At 40.4% G+C, this 22350-nt stretch overlaps 1 protein-coding gene across 2 annotated transcripts in view; it reads left to right on the forward strand.

The window, feature by feature from the left end:
* XRN2 (5'-3' exoribonuclease 2) overlaps window positions 1-22350 on the forward strand; it is a 56569-nt gene that overhangs the window by 17875 nt on the left and 16344 nt on the right. For both annotated transcript variants that reach the window (XM_063443724.1, XM_063443725.1), the window contains exons 7-20: window positions 763-835; window positions 929-979; window positions 2734-2891; window positions 3757-3831; window positions 3919-4052; window positions 4280-4337; window positions 4452-4559; window positions 4896-4940; window positions 5744-5875; window positions 6220-6314; window positions 8958-9093; window positions 10390-10497; window positions 11359-11448; window positions 12076-12148. In XM_063443724.1, the coding sequence (XP_063299794.1) occupies window positions 763-835; window positions 929-979; window positions 2734-2891; window positions 3757-3831; window positions 3919-4052; window positions 4280-4337; window positions 4452-4559; window positions 4896-4940; window positions 5744-5875; window positions 6220-6314; window positions 8958-9093; window positions 10390-10497; window positions 11359-11448; window positions 12076-12148 (1336 nt within the window). The remainder of the gene's footprint in view (window positions 1-762; window positions 836-928; window positions 980-2733; window positions 2892-3756; window positions 3832-3918; window positions 4053-4279; window positions 4338-4451; window positions 4560-4895; window positions 4941-5743; window positions 5876-6219; window positions 6315-8957; window positions 9094-10389; window positions 10498-11358; window positions 11449-12075; window positions 12149-22350) is intronic.

The following is a 22350-nucleotide window of genomic DNA, read 5'->3' on the forward strand; positions in this document are numbered from 1 at the left end:
TTTCCCAGATAAATTGGGCATATTAACATTTCATTACCTAATGGTGTAATGTTGTAAGCCCTTATATTTTTTATTTTTTATTTTTTTTAACACTGTACTGAGGAAGCATTACCTCAAGCAAGTGAATTATTTGCTATGATAGGCTGAGGGGGTGGGTGCGGCATGGGGTGCAAAAAGCTTGCTGCCAGACGATGCAGAGGCTACTGTCATTTTATGGGTCAGTAGAGGATATGAAAGATCTCCTTCCCCAGCCAAGGGCACCCATTGCACAGTGCTTAAGAGACCTTATGGGCTGCATTAACCCCTAATGATGCCATTGTTCCCAATGCTGTGTAGTGAATTGTTCCCTACACACACCCTTTCTGGTGCTTTTGATTAGAAAAATGTTACAGAGCAAAAAAGCATCTTCAGACCAATGGTATTCTATGGAGTCTTCTTCTTCCCCCATTAGTTATTTAGCAGTCTGCCTTTTTGCCAGAAACGGAATCCTGTGGATGGTATTGGCTTGCTCCACACAGCAAAGCGTCTTTAGGACCCAGATTGTGATGGATGTAAATACTGTCACTCTTCATTTGGTAGATTTATATAAAGACCAGTCCAAAAATGTAATGAAGATGTTCATGTTTACTTTATATTGGTGTGTGTAAGTATGAATAAGGTTAAATGGTTTTATTTGGTATTTATTTTATGTCCCTAAGCAGACTGTACATCCTCCTACTTTCTAGATAGTCTGTAGATTGTGTTCTGTTCTTGTTTGTGTAGGTCATCTTATCAGATGCTAGTGCTCCTGGAGAAGGGGAGCATAAAATTATGGACTACATCAGAAGGCAAAGAGGTATGTACTGACATGTTGATTTATTGATACTTTCCAAGGTGTGCAATTTTCTCATGTTTAAGTTTTTTTTTATTTTATTTTTTTCTGAAACAGCTCAGCCTCATCACGACCCAAACACTCATCACTGTTTATGCGGCGCTGATGGTAAGAGCAAGTGTGTGGCTTAAGATTAGAATAATGTGTAGAAACTAATGTCATTCTGTTGTGATTTTTTTTTTTTTTTTTTTTTTTTACTTTCTGTCCCTCCATTAAAACATGGTTCGTCTTCTTTTAAAACCTTATTTATGCCAGGGAAGAGAGAAAAGCATAACTAAACCAATACTGAACACTACCCTTTTGAATGCTTAAGTTATTTTGGGCAAGACCCTAAATGATCTCACATGCATTAAAGGGACACTATAGTCACCCAGACCAATTCAGCTCAATGAAGTGGTCTGGGTGTCAGGTCCTTCTAGGTTTAACCCTGCCTGATGTGAACATAGCAGTTTTTTGGCTTTCCTACGGACACTATGAATGCGCGTGCGGCAATGCAGCGCATTCGGGGCCGGTGGCGCCAGACAAGGATGCTGTCGTCGGCGGGGGAGGAGAGTTAAGGGAGCCCAGCGAGGGAAAAGGGTGAGTAGCTGAAGTGGTTTCTTTAACATTTTTGCTGAAAGAAGGTGGCTTCCTTGGGGTCTAGTGGGAATCTGGCTGTGTGACAGGCTTTCTCCGCGTGTTGGGAGCAAGTGATATGGTCCTTCCCCTCAGCACTGCCACACAGGAGGAGTATGGGGCAGACAGCACCATCCAGCAAGGAGTGTACTCCACTGCCAATCCGCTATGTGTTTCAGTTATAGGACACTTTTCAAAGTCCTTCAGCCGTACCACCTATTATAGTGCCAATATACCCCTATGATGGCAGACCTGCAATAAGTGGAGGTTTTTGCTATGTGTTAATTTCTCTTGTAAATTGCAGTCTTTTTTGATTTCTGGCTAGTGTACACGAGAGGGTGGGAGAAGAAATATGTGAGGTGAAAGGGCATGGACCCAATGAATCTAAACAACAAAACTAGAACAGGTGCCCTGATCACAGGATCACTGTATATGTGAAGACTTTACCTTCAATAAGTATATAATAAAATATTATATAGAGATAAACAGTAATTTACTGCTACGTATATATGAAAACAATAGTATTGATACTTAACCTGGGATGTCTCATATAGACCCAAGTATTAGTAAAAAAAAAAAATGCATAGAAACGGTGATAACAAAAGACAAACACAGTGTCTCTAAAAATGTGTATAAATATAGTTGACAGACTAATCTTGAATATCAATCGATATTGGATTTAGAGATATCTTCTGTCATGCAGGTAGAACTAACTCTGAGTAAGAGCTTGGCATACACACCTGTAGTAGAGAGTGTGAACACATATCCTGTCCCTAGATTATCAAAAGTGCAACATTATTGAGACCGACGAGCAACAATGTTGCAGATAGGTAATCAGAAATCGTGAGAAAAGGGGAACCTTAGCCAAGTAGTGGTAACATATGTAATCATATCCCAGTTAGTCTAATCAGATTATAACATACCACTATTGTGGCATTGCCCACACACCAGAGATCATATCGCTGTCCTGTGCCTTCTAGGGCACCTATGCTAAAGAGATAAGCCGAAACTGCTAGTCTACCAAAGTGCAAAAATTGGTGTGTAAGCAAGAACGAATAAAATTGCGGCACTGTCTTCGAGGGCAGTTATTAGTTCTTGCTTACACTGCTGCTTCTCTTCCTCTTTTTGCATATCAAGCTTTTTATATCCATTCTTCATAACGGTCTGCCTGCAAATTCTGTCTGTCAAATTTTTATTGAGCTACTTTTTGATGCAAACTCGAATAAAAATGTTTTCTCTCCTATTAGCTGATCTGATCATGCTTGGATTGGCTACACATGAACCTTTATTTACCATCATCCGAGAGGAATTTAAACCAAACCAGCCAAGACCTTGTGCCCTCTGCAGTCAAGTTGGACACGAGCTCAAGGACTGTCAGGGGTTGCCTAGGGAGAAGAAAGGGGAGGTAAGTCGTACAGCAAATTGACAGTTCTGTTTCTGCAAGTAGGGGGCACCTTTGCTGATTAACCTCTATATGACATTCTGTTACCATGTTTTTTATGCATTTGTTCATGATATGTATCATGCAGCTAACAAAATTGATTTAAAAAAAAAAAAATTACCTTTTTCAAGGAATCATGTGTCCATTAAATTCTGTGGCCCTGAAAAATATGGTGTACTGTGGTTATCCAGATGTGCCCAAACTCGTATAGTACTCAGAAAGCTTGTCTAGCAGAATTGTGATGTCGATTATATTCCATTCATTTGGCTTTCGATGATTGGGAGCTTGGTTTAGACCAACAGGTCCTTAGTGTTTTAATTTCTCACAGTACAATGTGTACCTTTTTTTTTTTTTTTTTTTTTTTTTTTAAAATACACATACAGAGAGAGCAAATGTATTGATTAACTGATAATTTAACGTCACAATTGTTGCCCTTTTGTCAGTTCTGGTGTCTAGACATAGTCTCTGTATAATAATGTGTGTATACTTCTGTTGTGTTTAGCACTCACTCTAACACATATAATATAATCCATATAACGTTTTATATCCAACTATAAAATATCATGCCAAACATCATAACCACTACAGCCCACTATAGCAGTTATGATGACCAGATTTGAGTACCCTTACTGGTTTCCCAGTAATGAGGCAAACCATTTAATAGGTAGGTGACTGCCTAGCTCTGAGGCACCCAGTTGCTGTGATGATGCGCTTCTGCAGAGTTGGTCCTGGTGCTTGGAGAAACCATTTAAGGAAATATGACTAGTAGATTGGAAATCAGGCCATTGAGTAAAAGGCCCCGTTTTAAAACAATATATTTTGTTTGCAGCATGATGAATTTGCGGATCAACCTCCAGGCTCTGAGCAAGAGTTCATTTTCATTCGTCTGAACGTGTTGCGTGAGGTATTTGTTCAGTGTATTAAAAAGTCTATAAAGGTTACACTAAATAATTTCAGGCATTGGTTTCAATCTTCTGTTTTGTTTTTGTAGTATCTGGAGAAGGAGCTTGTAATGACCAGCTTACCCTTTCCATATGACTTTGAAAGAGCTTTGGATGATTGGGTCTTCATGTGTTTCTTTGTTGGCAATGACTTTTTGCCTCATCTACCATCTCTTGAAATCAGGTAAAACTCCATAAAGGGTAGAGGGACAATGACTTTTTTTTTTTTTTTTTTGTATGACTCCTATCATTCTCACTTTCAATGAGCTGGTTGCAGATCATGAGTCCAGCTGTGACTGGAGCCTAGGTGCCATCCACTGCTGTCTCCAAACCAAATTATTTTGTTGTATAATGAACAAATAATAGACTTAGGCAAGTTTGTATTATAATTTGTCCTCTCTTTTGTCCCAGGGAGGGTGCTATAGATCGACTTGTCAACATTTACAAAAACGTTGTTAATAAAACTGGAGTAAGCAATCTTTCTAAGTTTTAGAAATTCATTTCTGCATTCTTTATTGTATCGTGTTTAAAATCCTTATTTCTGACATTTCTTTTTCTCCTCCCACAATGCTTCATTTGGCAGGGCTATCTCACAGAAAGTGGCTTTGTGAACCTTGAAAGAGTACAGATGATCATGCTGGCAGTTGGAGAAGTTGAAGATAGCATTTTCAGAAAAAGAAAAGAAGACGATGTAAGCCAATTTCTGAGTTGCTACACAACAGCCTTCCCACGATACCTGTTTTTAGAACAAGCTTTTACACTTAGTGGTAAATCCTTTCAAGTGAAGAGAGAAGGGTCAGGCACATTTCAGACTGAGCTCTTTTGTGCAGCAGGGACCTACCATTTCTGTTTTAAGATGATAATCAAAGAAGGGTCTTGTATCTTTCACTATCCCGAGCAAGGGTGAAATCATAGCTTCTTACATTGCTATTTAGGTTACTGGTGAACTTATTTTTAGAGAAGCATTATCCTCTAGTCTGTTAATACGGTCTTTAAAAAAAACATAATTTTATTTTTTATTCTTTAGGAACGATTTAAAAAAAGAAACAAGGAAAAAAGAAAAAGGATGAAGGTGAATTCACTGCCCTTTTAATGAAAATAATTATAAATCACAATATATTGTTTGGTTTTGAGTAAACTACATAAATGAAGCAATGTATAATGGTATAATGTTTGTGCAAACTGTTCCGTAATGAAATGACAATCACTTTATTATTCCTTTTTCCTACTAGATTTTTTTCCCCTCCCCACTTTTGTGTTTAGTTTCTCCTTCAGCTTTCCTTGCTTACGTTGCTTTTTCCTTCATCCCCTGCACCATCATACTTTCTGACTTATGCTATAGAATGTCAGTCACCGTTCGTTTGGATCTAGTAATCCTTGCCACTATCATGTATTCACGTGATTTTCCTCCCTTTCAGATTTTTTTCTTTCTATTGTATTGGTAAATCATTTTAATAGTATATCCTTAACCTTGATAGCCGTTGCGTCCTGCAGAGATGCTCAGTTAGCACAATGTTCAAAACATGAATGTTATGGGGAGAGATGGCATGTGCATCATTACATGTGGGAGATTTCTAGGCATTATCAGGAGTGGTGGTCAAATTCTTAACTGCAAAGAAAGCAGTTTTCAGTTGTCATTTAGTGTTTTGTTTTTTTTTTTTGGTTTTTTTTTAACCTTTTTCTTGAAAACCGTTATGCATCATTGGCTTGGTAGTCATCTTAATTAGATGTTCGTGACAGAATGTAAGGAGAAATGTGTGCCTTGCCTGTGTTTTCCCATTGTTTTGCTAAGTTTTATTTTTTTTATTTTACATTTAGAAATACTTGTAAATGTGCTTTTTTTTTTGGTGTACACATTTTTTTTTTTCTTGTTAGATGGAACAGCAGCCTGCTTTTGTGCCAACTGGGCAGTTTGCACCACAGGCCCTGGGACGAGGAAATCGTTCCGCCCCTAATGCCATTAACAACCCAAGACAAGCTGCCTATGAAATGAGAATGCAGAATTCCGTATGTATTTTGTTATCCTTTCTGTAAAGTAATTATTTATTTTATTTGCTAAGCATTGCCTGACACTGGGGTGCAGGGGCATTAAATAGTGTGGCCTTTATTGATTTCGTTTTATTATTTGAAGCAGAAGGGCTCAATTCTTGATTCATTTTGCTGAATTATTGTTTTGTCTGTTATGCCAGGTGTTAAGTAACACGGCTTGCGTAGCACCGTTTTCTTATGTTTTTGTGACCATGTGTATAATCTTCTCAATCAAGCTTTTCCATGGCAAAACAAATAATCATTTGCTCAGTACCATGTTCTCATTGTTTGTTTTTTTTAAATACAATGTATCCGGTTCTCAGAAATTTGGTGAGAAGCAAGATGTCAACTCCTCTTCAGGAAGCAAAAGAAAAGCCGATGACAGTGATAGTGAGCCAGAGCCGGAAGATAACATCAGGTGATGACACTTTTTTCGTTTTAATATACTCTTTCCTAGCGCTTTGTTAGCAAATTGCTGAATTAGGTTGAGTCTAATGAATGCCATTTAGCTTATGGCGGCAATGCCTTTTGGATCATTTTCTGTGATCTTTTTATCCACCAGTAATTAATGTGAAGGGTTACAATATTCAGTAAATTCCAGTGAGATGAATAAGCTAAAGCTGCTAAACCCAAGTATCCAGATTAGTATGCATGCTGGCTTTCTTTCTTCAAGCCACGTTTCCCTCTGAGACTGTGCAATACATTGGCTAGACATATTCTGTGTTTTTCATTTGATTATGTGATCTGAATGCCAGTGTATTGCTGATGGATATTTAACCCTTAAACTTTAGCTGCTGTAAGTGTGTCATATTATCGGAGTTGAATGGGGCATCTGCTTAGCATTCGGATTGTGTTGCTTTGATCTGTAGGCTGTAAAATCATACTTCACAAATATAATTGTGCAGGTGTCCCGTTAACACCTAATACATGGCTTAATTGGACGTTTTAGTTCGTTTTGTAGGAAACATGCATAGTCATTTGCTTTTTCATAGGAACAAAAAGTAAAGCAAATACATGAATCTATTAATGCCATCGTGCTTTACAATTTCTAAATGCCCTTGATGTATTTTGGTTTCTGCCGGATACTGGTAAATCTGCGTATGGATAGGAAAAACCAAAATACAAAGCTTTCATCAAACTACAGATTGCAGAGTTAAATATATGATAGAAGAGCCGCCTTCTTTATTCCTTGTCTATGGCTCTCTCCAGTGTCATCTGCTGCTCCCATTGTGTGCTGTCATGGCACCTTATTCCAATCATGCCATGTTCTTTGCTACACTTTTGAACTTAAAATTATCTTTAAAATGTCAGCCTTTAAATGAAAAATTGAGAATAAATATATATTGTTGGACTCAACCCTAAGAAGTTGTCATACTGTCGGAGTCCACAGTTTCCCGCAGTTGTAGATATTGCAATAACAGATTTGGTGTGCTTTGAGCACTGCAACTTACTACCCAGAACTCCGCTTTAAAATTTGTTTCAAAAAAATAAATACAAGTAAATAATTATTGACTATTTAACTAAAAGAGACTCCAGATCCACATCCCTTTACATTTACAGCTGGTGGGAAGTCATAGTTACACACTTCTAAGCCAATCCGCCATGACTATTTGAAAAGGCCATTCGTGCTGGTCATGCTACAGATGTTTTTCTCATTGCTAATTTAAAGCTACTTCTGCTACAGTCTTCTGATCACAGGTGGAATTAGACCGTTCATTGCATATTGCTGTGAAAGATCAAACTGCTATTCTAAATACAGTTAATACAAAAGATAAATAAGATTAGGTTACTGCAGTAGATATTCAATACAATGAATACAAAGCTGCCTGCAAGCAATGGAAACAAATTGCCTTCTATAGTACAGAAACCAATGTGAAATCCTAAAGTAACGAATTATAGGTGCAAATTGGTAAATACACGAGCGCCACTCAAATTTTAAAGGAGGTGATGTATAGCAAATAGTACAGACAAATGCCTTTTATTGATGTACAATGTCCCACATTGTACACTGGTGACAGGGCAATATGCCACAAACACTTTGTATTAACTATATATTCTATTAAAGTTTGGATTGCGCCAGTGCATCTGGTATATACCACTTTGCCTTTATAGCCCATTTTTATGACTGAGTACTGTTTACATGCACATATCTGCTAGAATTCTGATAAATTACCATTTTTTTAATTTATTTTTTTCATGTTGACATAATGTAAAAGCAGAGCACATTGGGAAGTAAAGTACTTCATCAATACTGGAACAGCAATTTGATTTGTACGTTAGGTTTAGCTTTATTTTGCCCACAATGTCCAGTACAAACCAGTGTTAATTTCATTGACTTACAAATTTCATCCGATTTAGTCGACGAAAACTAAAAAAATTCAGATGACTAAAACTAAATATAAATTTGATGCCAAAATTACCACTGGCGGCTAAGACAGGTTGGGGGGGAGGGGCTGGGGAAATGAGATGCTGGGGGGCACAAAGTGACATAGAGAGGCTGAAGGAGAGACAGACACAAGGTGCTGGGGAGAAGAGACACATATAGGGCTGTGGAGAGGGGGGGGGGGTTGTAAAAGACAGACAGGCTGGGGAAAGAGTAAAAAAAGACAGAGGCTTTAACTTAACCCATTAGATTTTAGTTTTGTCAACTAAACTCTTCTTGAGATTTAGTTGACTAAAACAATTCAGGTGATTAAACTAAAAATGGCTTTTTAGTCCAGACTGACTAAAACTAAACTGAAATTTGCTGTCAAAATTAACACTGGTACAAAACTAGTCCATAAAAATGTTCTTTGGATTACATGGGGAATATACCACACGAGAGTCTTAGATTCCCCCGAGTTAGAAAAGATTCAAACCTTCATAACAGGTTAATGACCTCCAAAGGGAAATATTTCCCCATTACCATCTAAGGCTGTTTAACAAATTATTCTTAATAAAGTGTAAAAGCATTACAAATCAGAGTATGTAAAATAAATAAATACATTTTTCTCTTAATGCCTGAACTCATGAAAAAATGGGCTTTAAATAATGAGATTCACGTTGTCATTTATTCTTGCAGATTATGGGAAGATGGCTGGAAGCAGCGTTATTATAAGAATAAATTTGATGTCGATGCTTCAGATGAGAAGTTCCGCCGTAAAGTTGTACAGTCATATGTCGAAGGTCTTTGCTGGGTGCTAAGATATTATTACCAGGTACACAATATGCATTGCAAATATGTTCCTGCTGTTTGCCTCTAAACATCCCACTGTACCTTTGTCACATTTCTAGCCTCTTGTGTTTTAACTTGTTGAAACGACTGTCAAGTAATTAGTTTATAAACCCAGTTTTGTTAGCGCGGCATTAACTTCCTAGACTATACGCTTGAAGGAGCTATTTGCAACATGTGAGAGGAATGTAAAGCATAAGTGCGAAGAATTGAAATGACTTAATGAATAAGTGCTGGCAGGCTGTCAAAGGAACTGTCATCGCTTGCCCCACAATATTGTGATGTTACATGAAGTGCGCTGTAATTGAAGTGATCTGTGTCTGTTGAAAATCTTTTGATAATTGAGATGACAGACCGAAAAAAGATTAGTTGCGCATATTGGAGGATTGTACCAATGTAGACTAATAACTGTTTTTTTTATTTATTTTTTTATTTTTCCTACCTTGTGAAAATAGCTTATTTTAATACATCTGGGGTGAGAAAAGCCAAAGTTTAACAGTTAAGCAACAAATGGTACACTTTTATCAGCTGTGATTTAAATGTAATTTAGTCTTTGAATCCAGTTGATCCCTCCCCCGGATGTAATGTAATAAAATTCATTAAAATAGACTAAAGAGATAATTTCCCTTTAATTTTACTCTTTTGAAAAAAATGGATGTTTCTGCAGAGACTGGAAAGAGTTTTTCTTAGCGAAGCAGGGTTTCCCCATTCTTCTTAAACAACCTACTTTTTACCCCAGGCATTAACACAACAATTATAAAAAAAACATGAACCTATAACATTCAAACATTTTTCTTGCTCTTTTAAAGGACACTAGCCTGCACGTCTGTGTTTACCCTTCAAGTCTACCACTTGACACTGCTGCAGTAGGGTGAGACCACACAGAACAGACACCATGTGCTACCCAGAAAGAGACCCAAAGATGGGCAGCCTTCCGCACCTACTTATCGGTGTCAGCCATACCCATCGAGAAGCTTTAAATCTCTGTGATGGTGTAGCATATGTTGTACTTGTTTTAATAGTTAGCTTTGCCAATAGGGTACATAAGATATTAATCGTGGAGTCCAAGTGCAACTGATGGTTTCTTTTAATGGATTTATTTTACTTGTTTTCCACAACCCTCTTATGTACACGACCCAGTATTTGTTTCAGGCAAATGTTTTTTCTGGTAATATAGTATTCAATACTGTTAGTATTAATATGGCAATGCTTCACTTTTCCCTTTTTATGTGGTTTGGGACCTGCATTTCATGTTTACCTAGTATACTCTGTGTATTTACAGGGCTGCGCTTCATGGAAGTGGTTCTTCCCATTCCATTATGCTCCTTTTGCGTCAGATTTTGAAGATATATCTGAACTCTTTACAGAGTTTGAAAAGGACACAAAACCAGTAAGTAAACATATGGTACTGTTGGAGGCATGGGAGAATGTGGCAGGGTTTATCTTATGTTTGTAAATGGTGCACTCCATGAGCTACAGTCCAACGTCGTTGCCTTTTTTTTTTAATCTTCTCCCACTTCTGCCGTTTTTTGTTTTTTGGGGGAGGGGCTTTTTTTTTTTTAATTAATGGGGGGGGGGGGAGAGGGGTTCTGTCCTATTGGCAATTCCATGTTAGACACTATCTTACTATTCACTTTGCAGGGTTTGGCTCAGGAGAGCTAACAAAGTTCCTGTTTAGGAAGTTCCAGCTCTTTGCTGATAGTAGTAGTTGAAGCGACAGAAGCACCTTGCAGACCCAAAGTAAGGAGTCAAACCGTTCAAAAACTATTTGACTTCTTACAAAGTGAGGACCCCAGGGCACACCTGGTGCCATTTCCACTATAGTGAGCTGTAGTGGTTATGGTGCTTGGAATGTTAATCGAAAAACGTTCCAACACTTAAAGTAAACTGACATTTTTATTGTGTATTAACTACATAACCCTAGGTAAGCCTTAGAAAAAGTCTCACAGGCAGCTCTGATAAAAAATATATATATTAATGCAATTCTCCCAGAATCCTCTGCTGTATATTCAAACTGAGCACTTTTTCCTACATGTAACCCATCTATAGGCTTAAGCCACGCGAACTAAACCTTGTTCGTTTCATTTTTATCCCCGAAATATTTCCTTTACATGGTTGCACGTGATTCTTCGAATGTATAACAGTGTTCTTGACCTATCTACTCCCTATTGTGCTTCCAGGTATGCAGTAAGATGCATTAAAATCTAGATGCTGCAAAACTTTTTTTTACGCTTTGTCTTTTTATTCTTAGTTTAAGCCACTTGAACAACTCATGGGCGTATTTCCAGCTGCTAGTGGTAACTTCCTGCCACAGACATGGAGGAAACTAATGAGTGACCCGGTAAAGCCATTATTTCTTACATTTTATGTTCTGCTGTAATGTGTAAGCTGCATGTCCTGAACAATAAATTGTATATACTGTTTTGTTTAGTTTTTTTCTTTAATCTATATAACCGTGCAGGAAAGATGCTTTTTGTAGACAAAGGTAGTAAATAAGCCTGTGTCCACATTGTATACTTTCTGAAAGTTTTTTCCTGGAGAATAAAAAAACAACTTTCGCAGAATCGCTGTTTTGTTTAAATATAAAACAGAATGTTAAATCATAGTAGAAAATACACCTGTAGGGTTCTCCCTAGGAATTAATTTCTTACACACTATAGCTTCAAGGAAATGCTTTCAACTGTGTGACTGGTCCTGTTCTTTTAATTGAGAAAGCATTGGGCATGTGTAGCGCATTCTCATTGAATAAATTAGAACAGCTAGTTGCCAGGACATTTGTCAGTCCTTGTAGGAGGCTACGCAGTTATTCAGAAGTGTATGTTTTAATGAATGTAGATATGAATAATCCAAACTAGAGTGTCTCTTTAAAAACATACTTTAGGCAGCTGAAATTAAAAATATTTATTTGAAAGATTTCTCCAGTCTGAGCAATTTGTAATACTTTATTTTCCCCTCCCTCTAATATTAGGACTCAAGTATAATTGACTTCTACCCTGATGATTTTGCCCTTGATTTAAATGGAAAGAAATATGCTTGGCAAGGTAATTGAATTGTGTATTTGGTGTTGTCATTGCAGTTCTTTATTCTTTGACTCCTTTAGCTGGGTGTTCCAAAAAAAATGCTTTTCCCATGTTGGAAACAGCTGGTGGTGATTAAACATTAATTCATGTCTCCATTGTACATATATGGTGGTATTGTCCACAATTGTAAAAGGACAATAATTTTTGTTGTCATATGCAGACGTCTACCTAAAAACAAGCTAGCAGGCATGCATGTTAATCAAATTCCCATTACATTTGTTTTGTTTGTGTAAATTTAAAATTTTTAAAGTTTGTTGTATAAATATAGACTCTATTGTATCTTTACTGTGGCGATCCTTTCCTTGTTACAGTATCAAAATGTTAATTGGCTTCCCCTGCTGTGCAATTTGATTAAGTTCAGAGATCGGTAATATCACATATGAAAGGTGGGGTGTATTTAAACCCCAAAAGCCAATTAACATTTTGTCTGAGCCAGGAAAGAAGGCCTGGTAAGGTGAAGTATTATTTCTCTTAACAATGACTTGAATTTTGAGCAGGTTTGGGAGGAAATTCAGAATAAAACCTATAGCCTGGGTTGGTATATGAATTTATGTGGTTCAGGTTTTTTTTTATTATTATTATTATTATTATAAAATGCTATTGTGTGAAGTTAACCTTTTTTTTTTGGTTGTATTTTTTGGATTCTTTTCCATATGCTTTGACTTTAATTGTGCAGTTTCTACTCTGTACATTTAAATATAAAATTTAGAACTGCAGTAATCTTAGTTTTGTTGCTATATTCACATGGTTTTCCTGGACACCCATAATTTTTTTCTTTTTTTTTTTTTTAAATGTTTATATGCATCATAAATGAAAAGGGCTTTCCTACAGTATGCAGAGTTATATGTTGTGACATTACTAATGGGCTTTTAACAGAGTAATCACTTTTTTCCCTTCAGATTAGAGGCAGTGCTTATACCACAGGGATATCCAATCTGGAGGGAAAAAACAGGCAGGCAAATCTCCAAACATTTAAACCCTCCCCTAATTACCTCCTTTCCCATAAGTAGCAGCTCCTCCTGATCATACCCAGTTCTTTGCCTGCCTCCGGCAGGGGAGGTTAGACAGGAGGTTCTCCAGGAAGCAGGTGAGAAGGGCTGAGGCTCTGGGGGCACTGCTTCCTTCATGTCCGGGTAAGTAGCCTTTAACACGCCGGACGGCGTGGTCCCTCAAGTTTTATGTTGCCGTCTAATGCCGTGCCAGGTGCCGGTCTGACGAAGGACGCAGGCGTGCGTCGGCTGGGAAGTCCTGCGGTGGAACGCACACACAGGTTGCGTTGCGTTCCACTAGGGAGTCGCGGAGCGCTATGCGCAATGCGAACCTTGATTCAGGCGCCAAATTTGAACTGGGCGTTCTCTTTGGTTTCAGGACTTATATGAGCATTTACCAGCAGCAACCTCTGTTTGCCAGGAGCTCTCAGATCGGTTGTAAAGAGTGTTCTCACCTGCCCTCCAACACACTCTCAGGCCATTTAAGGTAAGACTGATTAAGTTTTTAATTAAATGGGTCCTAGCCTGAATCGATAAGGAGAAAAATTTGATTGTTTTCCCTTTTTTGTTTTCTCTTTTCAGTATGTCTAATCCGGAAAATTTGGATAAAGTTGCTGAAAAGGGGAAAGGTTCATCTAAAGCCAAGCATTTAATCTGCTCTGTGTGTAGCCAACCTATGCCAGATGGTTATAAAAAGAAACTTTGCTCAGTGTGTTCTAAAGAAGCTTCAGAGGAAGCAAAAAGAACAGAAATGTCTACTTTCCTCAGCTGGTTGCAACATAGTATGCAGCAAACATTTGTGGATATGCAGTCGGCTGCATTACAGTCAGTCCAGGCCTCGGTTGCCCAAGATTCGCAAGTTGTAAAACATGCTAAGAAAAGACTGAGATCTTGGGAAGCTTCTGATACTAGTTCAGTAACTAGTGGTTCTGAGTATGAGGAAATTTCAGGTGGTGATTCTTCAGATGAGGAGTTTGCCTTCCCAGATGAAGCAATTGGGAAATTGATTAAAGAAGTGCAGTGCATTTTTGGAATTGAGGAAACAGGGAAAAAGTCCAAAGTGTTTCCTTTTCTCCCACAGATTAAGGAATTGATTTTAAAAGAGTGGAAATTCCCTAGTCACAAGCCGTTTCTGTCTAGACATTTTAAAACTCTTTTTTCCTTAGCATCGGAACAAGACTGTAAGCTGGATACGGTCCCTGTAGTGCTCAAATCTCTAAGAAAACTACTTTACCGATTGGAGACACAAGCGGGCTCAAGGATGTCATGGACAAACGCATTGACTCCTCCTTAAAGTTGTTCATATCTTCTGCAGCCCAAGCTAAAGCTTTGATTACGGGGTCATCTGTTGCCAAGGCCCAAAGACTTTGGTTGGAAGAACTAGAAAAAGTTTATACGGGAGAAACTAAGGAAGACCCGGTAAAGCTATTAAAGAATATCAGGATGGCATCTGATTTTTTGGTAGATGCGTCTGCAGAAAGCCTAAAAATTTCGGCCAAGAGTATAGGTACTTCAACAGTCGCCAGAAGAGCGCTTTGGCTCAAAAATTGGTCAGCAGATACAGCATCTAAGAATTCACTGTGTGACCTATCCTTTGAACCAGGAAGACTTTTTGGTTCAAAACTGGATGAATTGTTAAAACAGATGAAGGAAGGAAGGAAAGCTTTACCAGAATCATTTAAGAAGCAGTTTAGAAGACGTAAAGCGGAGTCGCTTCCCTCATTTAGAAGTTCCTTTCGTAGAAACTATTTCAGGGGTCAGCATAAAAAAGCCTTTGATTATAGGAAGAAGGAAAGATTTTCTGACAGAAGAAATAAAAAGTTATGACGCCAGGCCTGTGGGTGGAAGGCTGAGTCACTTCCTAGAGCACTGGAAAGGAACAACATCAGATCGCTGGGTTCTCACAGTGATAAAACACGGATACGCTCTAGAATTATCACAAGCCCCAATGGAAATGTTTCTATGTTCCGAGGTTCATTCTCTAGAGATGGAACTCTCTCTGATGCGAGAAGTATCGACTCTATTACTGAAAAGAGTGGTGGAAGAAGTTCCTCTCAAGGAAAGTTTTCGGGGCACCTATTCAAGACTTTTCTTGGTTCCAAAGCCAGATGGTTCGTTCAGACCCATTTTAGATCTAAAAGCCGTAAACAGGTGGATTATCAAAAAGAAGTTCCTCATGGAAACAATAAAGTCCGCTACTCTGCTTATTCATCCAAAAAGTTGGTTTGCGTCCCTGGATTTAAAAGATGCCTATCTTCATGTGCCCATAGCAGAATCCGGCAAAAGTCTTCTAAGGTTCGCTGTGTGCTGCCGATCAGTAATCAAACATTACCAGTTCAGAGCATTACCTTTCGGCCTGTCATCAGCACCCAGGGTATTCACAAAGCTGCTAGTAGTCGTTTCAGCTTTTCTAAGAGGTATGGGCATCTCTGTCATTCCGTATTTGGACGACTGGCTGTTGATTGCAGAGTCCCAAGGTCAACTACAGCTAGACCTGGGGACAGCGATAGAATCGCTAGAAAAGCATGGCTGGCTAATAAATTTCAACAAATCGGAACTAGTGCCAGTTCAAAGGATCCAGTTCCTGGGTCTGATTTTGGATTCTATCGCAATGAAGATATTCCTGCCAGAGAAGAAACTAAAAATCAAGAGATTAATTCGGAATCTCAGAAGAAAAATTGTGTTTTCAATCAGAGAAGCCATGGGCTTACTGGGTCTGTTTACAGCCTCAATCCCGGCAGTCGGTTGGGCAAAATCCAGAATGAGACCTCTACAAAGAAACATTCTGCAAGTCTGGAATCGACAGGAACTCGGCCTGGATGGGCTTATGAGGTTCAACAAGCTAACTTTGAGAAGTCTGCAGTGGTGGACATCTTCTCGATTCCTGCACGAGGGTCTGTCATTCCGGATGAAGTCCTTCACTATAATTACGACAGACGCCTCTGCCCTGGGCTGGGGGGCCCATCTGGGAGACATCAAGAAGCAGGGGTCCTGGCAAGAGAAGGATATGAAAAATTCCTCGAACTTCAGGGAATTAAAGGCCGTGTGGATGGCACTCTTGGCATTTCAGATGCTTATCAAAGATCGACATATTCAAATCCGCTCAGACAATCGAACGACAGTGGCATATTTGAACAGACAGGGAGGTACGAGATCAACAAAGTTAGAAAGCCTTTGTTCAATGATCATGCTGTGGTCGGAAGTACACCTGATGTCAATTTCAGCAGTTCACATTTCAGGGAAATTCAATGTGGTGGCAGATGCCCTGAGCAGGCATCATTTGAAACAAGCAGATTGGTCCCTGTCATGCAGAACTTTCAAGTTCATCACAGACCGCTTCGGTGTTCCGGAGATAGATCTGATGGCTTCCAGAATGAACAGGAAGACAGGACGTTTTGCATCCCTAAATCCAACAGACAGGCCGGATATCATAGATGCCCTGTCAGTTCCATGGAAGTTCAACCTGGCTTATGCCTTTCCGCCAGTAGTGCTTATTCCCAGAATACTTCAAAAAGTAAGACTGGAAAGTGTACGTATTATCCTTATCCTTCCATGGTGGCCAAGAAGAAGTTGGTTCTCGGTTCTCCTGAATTTTCCAGGGGCCACATTTTGGAAGCTCCCACTTTCAAGAGAAATACTAGAGGACGCCATGGTGCATCTGCCGACCCTTCGAAGATTCCATTTGACGGCCTGGTTTCTGAACGCCAGATTCTAGAGAGCAACGGTCTGGATACTGAAGTGATAAAGATCCTGTTGGCAACTAACAAGGAATCTACTTCAAAGATCTACGCTAGAATTTGGAAGATATTCTGTCAGTGGTGTTGTAGATTTAAAGTCAACCCTGTTTCCGCATCCATCCAGAAGATTCTAAGTTTCCTTCAGATGGGATTTGCTAAAGGTCTTAAACCTGCTTCATTGAAATTGCAGGTTTCTGCTATCAGTTTCTTCTCCCTCAGATGCTTGGCCTCTAATATTCTGATTTCGAGGTTCTTCAGAGCTCTAACTCGTTTGGTGCCCTATGTTAGGGAAACCTATCCTCCCTGGGATCTTAACTTGGTTCTTTCAGCGCTTTGTGAGCCGCCCTTTGAACCATTGGAGGAAGCTTCCCTGAAGATTATTTCGTTAAAAACTGTCTTTTTGGTGGCTATTACATCAGCTAAAAGAATTTGTGAGATTCAAGCTCTTCGGGCGAATTTTCCTTTTTTAGTTTTCCATCAGGACAAGGTGGTTCTAAAGCTCGATCCTTCTTTTATACCTAAAGTTTTTTCGGTTTCGAACGTCAACCAGGAAGTGGTCTTACCGACTTTTTGTCAGAATCCATCTAATGCCTTGGAAAGCAAATTTCACTGCCTAGACGTAAAGAGATGTCTTTTACAATACCTAAAATCTACGGAATCCTTCAGGAAGGATAATAGTCTTTTTGTCCTATTCAGAGGCACTAGGAAAGGCATGAAGGTTTCGAAGAGTTCTCTGGCTAGATGGCTGAAGGATTGTATTCTGTTGGCTTATTCCAAGAATGGCATGGAACATCCAGGCCCTATAAAGGCCCACTCTACTAGAGCGGTTTCGACGTCTTGGGCTCTCCGAGCAGCTGCATCTCCCTCTCAGATTTGTTCGGCTGCTACTTGGTCCTCTCTCCATACTTTCTCAAGACACTACAAGTTGGACATACTGGCCTCGGAGGATGCTGCTTTTGGGCGCAAGGTGCTTCAAGCTGTAGTGAAATGAACCCGCCCTCAGGATCTGCTTTATTATATCCCTGTGGTATAAGCACTGCCTCTAATCTGAAGGGAAAAACATAAATTTTACTTACCGTAAATTTCTTTTTCCTGAAGATTAGAGGCAGTGCTACATTCCCGCCCCTTTTTTCTAATAAACTCAGTAATTTTGCAGCTATTTGGCTTATGTATTTTCTGGGTATGATCAGGAGGAGCTGCTACTTATGTGAAAGGAGGTAATTAGGGGAGGGTTTAAATGTTTGGAGATTTTTCCCTCCAGATTGGATATCCCTGTGGTATAAGCACTGCCTCTAATCTTCAGGAAAAAGAAATTTACGGTAAGTAAAATTTATGTTTTTTTTCTACGTACAACATTTGATTCTACATACTAAAATGCTTACTATCGCTGCCTTCAATAGGTATAAATAATATAAGTCCAGGAAAACATGGTGGATCTGGCATCTATGGTCGGGAGATGTTCAGAGTATTTAATTGAAGAAATTTGACTGCAGAGAATATCGTGGTTCATTTTGCTTTTGGGGAAATGTTTTTTTTTTTTTTTTTTTTAAATATCTGTTTATTTTGGCATGAGGTTTTCCCATCATACCGTTATTTTTTTTTTTTTTTAATCAAGCATACTCGACTCGACTCGCAGGTCTGTGTCAATGAAGCGTAAAACCATGGAACTCGCAGGTTCCTTAAACATTTAGGTAACTTGTGAGACACGTAGGTCTCCATTGTTGGGTTATTAGTTGTCAGATGGTTACTGGTCAGTGGTCAGTTACTGTTTAACATCAAACAAAGCCAATGATTCAATAACAGTGTCTGTGTGAGGTTGTTACCCCATTGCATTTATCTTCTTGATGTCGGTTCGTGTCTCCCCCTCTCTGTGGGTGGTATGTTCTCTGTCATCAGTGGTCACTATCTATCGGCTCATCCTAATAAGGGGCTCCCTGCGTGTGGGGGCTTAGGGAGTCTGTGAGTTTCTGAGGAGGGGTGGGGGGGGGGAGAAGGAGGGTATTAAGGTGGAAAGAAGGCAAGTTTTGCTCTCAGTGATTGGTGTTGCGCTTATATTAAGGTTCTTTTCAGTCTCCACTGGTGGTGTCAAAGTGTCTTACTTTAAGTGATTTGAAATCGGCTGAGTCCGTGGATAGAATCCACTGAGTCCAGATATTCAGGTAGGTTTGGGGTCTCTCGCTGCTGCGGAATATTAGGTCTTCCATAGCACGGAGTTCTTCCATTCGTTGGAACCGTAGTTCCATCGGTGGGGCTATGTCTTTCTTCCAGAATAGAGGCACCAGGCCTTTAGTCACATTCAGAATTCGTATTGTCAGTGAGTTTTTATATGTGGATGTGCGGGTTTTAGTGTGATGTAAAAGAAATGGTGCCGGTTTGAAGGGGGGTGGGTCAGCTGAAAATCTTTGATATTGTGGACCTTTTCCCAAAATGGTTTTATTTTGGTGCTCTCCCACCATAGGTGAAGTAGGGTGCCCACCTCATCTCCGCACCTCCAACAGCTATGGTTGGCATCATTGCGTGTAGCGACTGGTTAGTAATTTATACGCAGTTTCTTGTCTCTTACTGGACACCGCGCAATGCAGTGTGAGGTCACAGATTTTGTGCTATTGTTTGAGAGTTAGTGTTTCCCCTAGGGCTTCTTCCCATTTCCCCATAAAGTGAGGTGTTGGTGTATTCTGTTTTGTGAGGAGCATAATGTATAGGGTTGATATGCCATGTTTCATTGGATGTTTGTCTGAGCAGATTACCTCTAGTGGAGTTAGGTCTCTTGTCAGGAGGGGTTTCTGTGGGAGAGTGGTGAGGAAGTCTGTCAGCTGTTTATATCTGAAGCAGAGCATGAAATTTGGGTGTTCGTGTCGGTCATCTTGGTCAGGGGTTTGATCTGTCCCTCCGTGAACAGGTGTCGTGCTTGGGGGATGTCTGCGCCTATCATCCTCTGGAATGACTTTGGTTCTAGGCCTGGAGGAAAGGCTGGGTTGTGGACCAGCGGGGACAGGGGTGCCGAGAATGATAGGGACAGTTTTGGGGCCTGAGTGTGCCATACCGTGAAGGTGGCCTTAATGAGTGGGTGTCGAGCTACCAGTTTGGTACTGTGTGTTGGTTCCAGCCAGGGCATGACCGTCATGGGCTTGCCTACTTGTGTGGCCTCTATTTCTTTCCATAGTTTGGTGACTCCCTGTTTGGACCATTCCACTATCCTTTGTAGGTGTGTGGCTTGGTAGTACAGCTTAAAGTCTGGGAGAGCCAGGCCTCCCTCTGACTTCGGCAGTGTGAGGATGTTATGTCGTATGCGGGCTTTTGCATTGCGCAAAGTTGAACCTCAGTATCGGCGTGCGCAATGTGGCAAATTTTTTGGGATCGTGATCGGTTTGAAACAGGTATAGCACCCGTGGTAGGAGGTTCATCTTGACTATGCCCACTCTGCCGAACCAAGAGAGGTGTGGCAGTGACCATTTCTCCAGATCCTCCCCTAGTCGCGTTAAGAGAGGTTGGAAGTTGGCCCGGTATAACTGGCTGCATTCCCTTGTAACCCAGATCCCTAGGTATTTCAAGGCTGACCATTTGAGTCTGACCATTTGAAGGCAAAAAGAGGCTTTGAGTATGTATGACCTGTTCCTTCGGGAAGGACACGTTGAGTATTGTAGATTTTGAATATTTTATTGAATATTTATTTTGAAATTTGAAAGTGATCCATATGTGTCAAATTCTGTCATTATATGTCTAAGTGAGCGGTCCGGGTTTGTCACGAAAAATAAGAGGTCGTCTGCATAGGCCGCCACGGTGTGGACCGTTTTGGCAATTCTCATGCCCTGTATGTTTGGGTTCTGTCTGATCGCTTGGAGGAACGGTTCGAGGGCAAGGACAAAGAGCAAGGGAGATAGCGGGCAGCCCTGTCTAGTGCCGTTCCTGATTGGGAAGGGGTCTGTGAGTGCTCCGTTAACACAAAGTCTGGCTGTGGGGCAGGAGTACAAGGACTTGATCCAGTTCATGATATACTGGCCCATCCCTATCTTTTGTAGGACAGCAAACAAATAGTCCCAGTTTACTCTGTCAAAGGCCTTCTCTGCGTCCGTAGACAACAGGAGGAGGCCCTCTGAGGTCAGGGTAGAGTGGTGTAGGATCGCTAGGGCTCGTATAGTATTGTCCCTTGCCTCTCTTCTTGGGACAAATCCTACTTGGTCTCCATGTATGAGACCCGGTAAGTGTTGTTGGAGTCTCATGGACAATATTTTGGTAAATAATTTCAGGTCGCAGTTTAGCAATGAGATGGGCCTGTAGTTAGCGCACCGTTCTGCGTCCTTGCCCTCTTCTGGGATCAGTGAAATGTTGGCTGCTAGTGTCTGTTGCGTCATGGTGTTTCCTTCCCTGAGCGAGTTGTATGCTTTCAGAATGTGGTGTGAGTATGTCTGCGTATTTTTTTTATAGTAGCCCACAGACAGGCCATTTCCCCGTCTTTGCGATTTTCAAGGCTAGGGCTAGTTTTTCTGTCGTGAGGGGTTCGTCTAGCTCTTGGATCGCTTCTGCAGGGAGGCGTTTGTCTAGGTGATGGTCTAGGTATTCCTTAATATCAGTCTTATGTTTACTGCTGGGTGGGGTTGCCTGTTGTGTGGATAATGAGTATAAGTCAGAGTAGTATCCATGAAGGACTGCGGCCATATCCGTGTGCAAGAGTTTCAGTCTGTTATGTTTGGCTATGTATGCGTTTGCTCGTCTTTTGGCTGTCATTCGGGCCAGTAAGGACCCGCATTTGTCTGCGTTAACAAAGGTTTTCGTTTGTGTGACCATTTTCTGGTAGGAGTGATTGAGCAGTGTCGAGAGTTCTCTACGTAAGGTCTTCTGTTTGCGCCAGTCGTCTGGTTGCCCCGTCTGTTTATGGGTCCCTTCAACTTGATGGATTTCCTGTAAAAGGTGTGTTAGACGTGCATTTCGTTCTCTTTTAATCGCGGAGCCTTTTGCTATTAGTGCCCCTCTTATGACACATTTGTGTGCCTCCCAGAGACACATCGGTGTAGTTTCTTCTCTATAGTTTTCCTCAAAGTATGTCGTGAGGGAGGTACGAATCTCTTGGAGAGTCAGTGGATCTGTTAGGAGGGATTCATTGAGTCTCCAGTTCATCGTTGTGGGCCTATACAGTGGGGATGACAGGGTCATCACTAGTGGGGCATGGTCGGACCACGTTGTGGTGCCTATGCGGATGGTCTGTAAGTCTGTTAGATAATAGTGGGGGAGGAAGAATTAATCTAGGCGGGAGTTGAGAAGAAAGTATAGTCCCTGTCTTCTGGGTGAGTGGCCCTCCAGCAGTCCACTAGTCTTTGGTCTCGCAGGGAATTGTTTATAGTTTGTAGGATGTGTGCGGGTACTGCGGAGGTTCCTGTGGATGTGTCTAGTCATGGGTGTAGAGCAACATTAAGATCCCCCCCAACTATGAGGCACCCTT

This window comes from Pelobates fuscus, chromosome 2 (genome assembly GCF_036172605.1).
Source record: "Pelobates fuscus isolate aPelFus1 chromosome 2, aPelFus1.pri, whole genome shotgun sequence".
Classification (NCBI taxonomy): Eukaryota; Metazoa; Chordata; class Amphibia; order Anura; family Pelobatidae; genus Pelobates; species Pelobates fuscus.